This window comes from Ptychodera flava, chromosome 10 (genome assembly GCF_041260155.1).
Source record: "Ptychodera flava strain L36383 chromosome 10, AS_Pfla_20210202, whole genome shotgun sequence".
Taxonomy (NCBI): domain Eukaryota; kingdom Metazoa; phylum Hemichordata; class Enteropneusta; family Ptychoderidae; genus Ptychodera; species Ptychodera flava.
The window spans coordinates 43,665,163-43,672,342 of NC_091937.1; the positions used below are offsets into that span (position 1 = coordinate 43,665,163).

General features: G+C 41.5%; 1 protein-coding gene across 1 annotated transcript in view; it reads right to left on the reverse strand.

Moving 5' to 3' along the window:
- Positions 1–5,598, reverse strand: part of LOC139142916 (uncharacterized) — an 8,118-nt gene extending 2,520 nt beyond the window's left edge. Inside the window, exons 1-5 of the mRNA XM_070713108.1 lie at positions 5,464–5,598; positions 3,494–3,597; positions 2,698–2,888; positions 1,137–1,186; positions 881–973 (exon numbers count right to left, since the gene is read on the reverse strand). Coding sequence (XP_070569209.1) covers positions 881–973; positions 1,137–1,186; positions 2,698–2,888; positions 3,494–3,597; positions 5,464–5,515 — 490 coding nt within the window. The 5' untranslated portion in view covers positions 5,516–5,598. The remainder of the gene's footprint in view (positions 1–880; positions 974–1,136; positions 1,187–2,697; positions 2,889–3,493; positions 3,598–5,463) is intronic.
- Positions 5,599–7,180: the final 1,582 nt, after the last annotated feature.

Sequence of the window (7,180 nt, forward strand, 5' to 3'; positions counted from 1 at the left end):
TTTCCCCTTCCCAACTTCACACAAGTATAACTCTCCGCTATATTCACCCGCTATGCTGTCTTCTGGCTATTCGATCTTGAGCTCTCCTATTCATTTCTCAGAGCTACCCAAAGAGCAAACGAATTACATTTCTCCGCCTGCTGATTACAGCGTCACCCATCAGTCGATTCCCTTATGCGAGAAAAAATGTCTGTAAAGAAAGTACTGGCGAACTTCCTTTTTTGGAAGAAGGCTTTCTTGACAGCCCAGCTAGGGCCATAGCACTGACCAGCCCCTATTTGCGTGGACGTGAAAACTGGGGACCTGACGGGTAGTGTACAGAGGACCCAAATTACAGGTCTGGAGGAATTTAAATGCCCCACCGAAAACATACAATATATGAACAGTGACACGGTACATATTTTAGAACAAAGGCAAACATTCCACATTTTCTCTCAGTTTTCAAATTAGTACTATCAGTTTACAGTGGTAATATGTTAGTACTGATATCAATTCCTTGTGTTACTAACAGAATAAGCCATAAGCAGACGAAAAATACTCACAATTTCGGAATTTATCACTCTATAAGAAAACATCGGTCACATGGTGCAATGTAAAAAGTTAGTTCAAAAAGCAAATGTCTCACATTCACTTATCGTTTATTGTCCTTACTGTCACCTCCCTCCCTCCCCTTCTCTCTCTCTCTCTCTCTCTCTCTCTCTCTCTCTCTCTCTCTCTCTCTCTCTCTCTCTCTCTCTCTCTCTCGTAAATCAGCTTAAAAATCCCTTCAATTTAACTGGGATAGATATATATTAACAATATTTGTATTTATAGTCAACCCCTTAAATTATATTGAACTGTATATTTCACATCTTGAACAAAATATTGTTACTATGCTTACCAAGACCAGCGTGGGGATGTTCGCCCTCGTGCGTATAGCATTGACTCGCTGGATTGTAGACAACTACGCATCGCTTGCCCGCCTCCTCACACACTGGAGAAAAGATACATAAACAAATAAACAAATGAGGAGGAACTTCCTCCGAAATGAGAGGTGGAAGTCAAATTTTCTCTCCCTTTTCTGATAATGTAGCTTCGTATGGTTTCAGGAAAGCTGCAGTGTAAAGAATGCTGAAAGATAAAACTTGTTTGCGTACCTGCGTCGACAAAATCGTATATAAAGCCCTTCGAGGTCCCGTCTTCACCACTAAAACAAAAAGAGACACAGAGTTTTTTATCTCAGGGACTTTAAGGTAGAATGCTCCTTGGGGACAATATTCGGACTCTCAAACTTTACAATTCTTTTCTGATCTACCACTTAAGGGGGTTCATCTTAAAGCTCTTGGTCTTAGTTTTTCGAAAATCGAAAATTCTATATTTCCCCATGGAGTTAAAGTAGGGATGGCGGCCATTTTGAATTTCAAACTTTTTATTCTTGATTTTGAAAGAGTATGGTTGAACGATTCCTTGAGGAAATTTTGAGCGAAAGTTTCGAGGAGTAGAACGCCGACTGCATCCATTGCAAACGTTCGCTTTTGACAGATTTTGCAACAATTGAACCAAATATGACGTCCACTGTACTCACTTACAGAAAACGTTCAGTGTAGGAAACACCAATCGTTGTCCCGACCCGTACACAACCTGTCGTCAGCGTTCTGTGCATAAAGGCAATATAAGAATGTTCAAACGGCCAGTGTACAGGCACAGTCCCTCTATAGAGGGACTGTGGTACAGGTGAGATTTTCAGCGGGAACGCGGCAACACTGACAATGTTGACTGCGGCACAGTGTACGTCGTATTTGGTTTAATTCTTGCTATATTTATCGAAGGTGAACGTTTGCAATGAATGCAGGTGGCGTCATATCTATCGCTAGACTCGTTTTTCTTATCACCCAAGCACGTTGTAATTCCAAGCTATTTTGAAATTCACTGTAAAAGGAATTGACTGAAGATATCTGGGCCCGTCTTCCTTAAGTTATCAATAAGTGCATGTCTGAGGGCGCCTTTCTTGATACATAAATACACACATACCCCTATAGGATAGTGTTGACATTTACCCGTGTTATTATGGGTATTTATTCACCTTGTCAACTTTAGGTGAAACAATAACACCACTAGCACCAGATAACTTTGAAATCAAATTTGTTAAAGTATTTCACCTGCCTAAAGTCTACTCGAGAATAATTACTTCTATTGAGCAACACATGACTGCCTCCATTGTTTTTATGTGACTCAATATGAGCGTTACTTTTTATGGCTCATTATGAGCATTAGATCAGCAAAAACCTCGAAAGTGAAAGATTTAAATTTTTGCTCTTTCCTTAAGGAGTCTTTCGACCATTCTCTTTCAAAATCAAGAATAAAAATTGGGGGCCACCGTGCAAATTTTGGTACTAGAGAAACAAATAACCAAAGATTTACGGATATTTAAAATTCAAAATGGCTCCCATCCCTGTGTTAACTCTATGGAGAAATATAAAATTTTCGAATTTCGAAAATCTAAGCCGGTGAAAAGTTTTCTTACACTAAGAGCTTTAAAATGAACCCATACAAGTGGTATATCAGAAAAGAATTGTAAAAGTTTGAGAGTCTGAATATCTGTCCGCGAGGAGCGTTCCACTAGGCTGAGCAGAAAATCAATGCCTCCAACTGGAAATTGTTTTTATACCCCGTTACGCAGTAACGCGGACTAGTATTGAAATATCAAGTGAGACTCACTGGTATTCGATAGCGCAATTACATCCGTCAAATACCGAGAAGGTGTACACTCTTTCGTCTTCTCGGCGCTTTTCAAGTCCTCGCAAAATATACTCCCCCATTCGAGTTCCCGCCAAGCGAAAGAGCATCAGCTGCCGAAGTAACTGATCTCGCTGGCTGCGAACGGTTGGCGATGAAACCCGATGTTGAACCTGTAAAAGTATATGAAGTAGACCTACGAAATGATGTTGCTTCAAATACGGTGTAGCTTTTATGTTTTGGCACATATATTAAAGTTAACCTGTTTGTTGTTGTAGGTAGGTGGGTGAATCGGTAAGTAGATAGGTAGGTAGGTAGTAGGTAGGTAGGTAGGTAGGTAGGTATACAATCATTTGAATTTTAGTGTATAGAAAAAAGACCCCGGTGTCGGTGTGTGTGGATCGGGTGGTATTGTTTTGACTATCCCTGACCTGCTTGACAATATTTCAACTTTTGCAGAGTTGATTCCTTTATACTCGACACATATTACCGCGTAGCTGATAATTGCACCTGACAGTATAATGTGATGAAGTCTTTCCACGTAAAATGTAGTTTAAAAAAAATTGTTGACCACGTCGATTTTACTGTTGTCCTTATCAGTTTTACGATACACTAAAATGCAAATAGCTATGTATGTATGCATGATCTTGTTCCTGCAAGACTGTCGCGAATCGCAGACAAGTTCTTGTCTGTGCGGGAATCAACAGGTGGTGTTTTAAGAATTCAGGCCTACTTTCAAAACGCCATTGAGCATTATCCGAAAACATCTTGTACTCACAAAATGCTGCAAAATGATGTTTCTTAGGGGCACATCTCCATGTTTACCATCAAGCAATTCACCATTGCCATCCCAGAAGTCATTGCCAATCTGACTCCTTGCACCTGTATGATTGCAAACAAAACATGAATATGTATTACTATATAGGCGAAAAACAAGTCGTGCGTGGCGGGACAGTGTATATTTCATACCGGCTATAGGCCTAGGAGGCCTATAGCCGGTAACACACATGCAACCCTGCCACGCACAGCTAGCGAAACACCTTTATGGAGACCATGGTCCGCAGCTCTTGTTTGCGCGTTCGCCACGTAACTGCCAGGAAATTGGTCTATGAACACCATTTGGTGGTTATTTTTCTTGATTGCGGTTTCCTTTTTCGTGTCAATGGTTTGCCAAACTTTAACCTGTGTAGACTGAATCGCCTTAATGAGAATTTCTTCGCAAGTGATAATAATGGATAAGGTTCGCTAATGTTCATAAACTCAGTACACTTGACCCGTGAGATAGTGGTTGGTGACTGCCCATCTCTGCATTACCTTTCGAAGAAAACTATTGTCATACGGTAGCTATGTGTAATGGGTCATACAACAGTTGAGTCTGTCACTTAGCACAGTGGGGGTTCAGGCTGTCTGTATTCAAACAGCCGTCGACGTCACGGTGGAACTTTAAAAACTAATGCAAAGGGTGACATTTCTGCTTTGCTCCACTTTTTGTCTTCTGTTGTACTTTTTGCTGCATATTGCTTTCCTGGCAATCCTACTGCTCATATGACATGTCCATGCGAACATTTGCGCGCCATGTCTGCTATCATAAAATGGTCCTGGCCCTAGCCCTAGCCTTTCTGTAAATCGCTGCAATCGTAGACATAACTCAATATATCGGACTTTCTGTCCTTCTCTACTTTTTTCTATGTCGATCAATGTTTCTACCGTTGTTAGTAAGTCACCAGAGGCTCACACTGTTTGTTTTGTTTGTGCTTTGTGCTAAAGAGCGGTTGTCATATATGTCTCTGTCTGCCTATGGGTCTGTCTGTCTGTCTGTCTGTCTGTCTTTTTGTTTGTGCTCATGAGCGGTTGTCATTATCTGTCTCTGTCTGTCTGTCTATGGGTCTGTCTGTCACTCTCTCTCCCCCACTCTCTCTCTCCCTCCCTCTCTCTCTCTCTCTCTCTCTCTCTCTCTCTCTCTCCCTCTCTCTCTCTCTCATATCTTAACATGTATATGATAACTGAGTTTTGTGCCATATGATAATACATCCATGGCACCGATCAGTAGAATATCATGGATTCTGATGAAATCCGTCATGTTTTCATACTGCAAGTCACCTCTATCAGACAGGCGGTGATCGTGTGTTGATCATGTGCCCATTGTCCGCTGGACACAATCCAAAAGCCTTTATCCTGACGGTTGATTATTTCCGATTTATTGTTCTAGCCGGACAAACTAGGTTGACAATCTCCATTTCCGAATGTACTTTGGATGTCTGGCCGGTCGCGTGTCTAACATTTACATCCAGTGGCGTGATGTGTCTGACAACAATACCATTTCAATTCTATTTATATCTATTAATGTCGATATGCTTGCTGTGGAGTGCTCCTTATCGGCTTGGATTTTTCAATTGACTGGCCGATCGCGTCCTGATAGTCGGGTGACCTGTTATTTGCAAATTTTCCGTGAGGTCAGCATCTTTTAAAGAAATAAAACTATGATGTCTTAATTTTGCGTTTTATTTGTAATTTAACGTTACGGTAGTATAGAGATAGTGATAACGGATAAGTGCCATTCGCTGCAAATGGAGATTTGAAAGTTTCCATTGTCATTCTACATTGTCGCGTTACCCGTCACTTTTTTCGCGCATGCGGAGTCGTGTTCTGTACGCTCTAGCATGCAGCGGATATAATACCAACGTACTGCATTAACTGACGAACTTGAATTGTGACAATCATAAAAGATTCAACCAATCGTTGACTTACCGTAAGTGAAAAAGGCAAGCCCGATCAATATCATGCACGGAAAGCGATCCATTCTTCTACGGCGACTCACCTCCTCTGGAATCGCGCCGTCGCCACTTACTGTTATCTTGCTTGTAGCTGTTATCGGTCAAATTGAGTGAATGGCCTGATTTACACATTTATCACACCGCTGCGATATCAAAGCCTATCTCTCTGTGATTGCTCAGTTGTCAACATAAATCTTCTATTGTTCTGCATCGACCTGTTTACTCGTCGACTGACCTGATCGGGCTATCTCTAATCATGACAGTCGGAAGCTGAACATGTTACTACGTGTGTTGTTATCATAAGTTTCAAGTAGGCGACAACCCTATCTCAAATGGCCCCTGGGTGACCACTGCATTATTCTAATACCGAGCGAGGGGCGCTGAAAATGTTTCAACGTCTCGAATATTCGTTGAGACGTGTACAAAATAATGTTTCCATAGCCCATCTCTATCCTTCCTTACAAGTTGCGAAGTTCGGTTCATTATGATCGGTAATAATAATACATTTTCGGTTTTTTTGTGAGTTTGAATGTTGATGTATTCAGAGAAAGGAACGATTTCTGCATGCTGACAGTCTCGTGCACGCTTGTTCATTTAAATCACACAATGCGTCATTGGATACCATGCAGCACGGAGGCTGAAAATCTCCGAGGCACGATCCGAAAAGTCACGGGCGAGAACAATTGATAGGGATTGCAATCTCGTGGTGATCGTACCGCATACAGCCCAGAACACAGTTTATGCATACGATAGATCAGTGGCATTCTATTTCTAGAAATCGTAACCAGGGGTATTCTGAACAGGTAAGGTCGAAGATATTTGCAACTGCGCAACGAGGCCAACTAATGTCTTCTCTCCTTATTCCCCCATAAGAAACTTGGCCGATCCTTTCTCAATCTAAAAGGTTACCAGTTGCCCTTTAAAATCAGCCAACCACATGATTTTACCTCCCCCTTTTGCTTGTCTCCCGAATAGAACAATCCCTAATACTTGCTGGATTATATTCAAAGTTCTCCTCCGAGCAGAAGATCGGAATAAAACTTCATCTCCCGCTGGCTCAGAAGCCACCTGCACACGCCTTTTAGTGCTTTGTAGGCAAACAGAAATTTGATAGGAAACTGTATATGCATGTGTCTCACGATGATTTTTCAATTCTTCCAGAAACTTCAGCAGAATTCCACGCCATCATGAACACATCGCCCTCACGGGTGGACAGGATGCATTGAAATACTCAAAAACAGTGAGGTCGAGTACTTCTCACAAAAAGGTTTTCCACCGGTTATTTTGTCAGCAAAGGTACCTATAGAACGCTGCTAGTTCCTTTTGCCCTCAAAGAAATATCAAGACTGTATTGCTCTGGTGCATGTGCCCTCAAAGTTGTACAAAAGAAATGACATAAAACTAGCATCATGGCTGTGCATCTTAACCTTGACTCACACAATATCAAAACACCATGAGTAACGCACATCTCTTATCTGTGCACTGAAACAGCCCTAACAAACATCCGTCAGTCGAATAGTGTGTTGAACCCAATTGTCCTTTTTCAGTGGCATATGTGCATCCGATAAGCAGGCAACATTGTTACGTCCACTGTCCAGTACAGACTGTATTCTGTTCAACAAAGTTTGCAAACAAAATGGAGTGTTTAAACCCAGATTTCATCTCACCTGCAACAGCAAACTGAAAATACT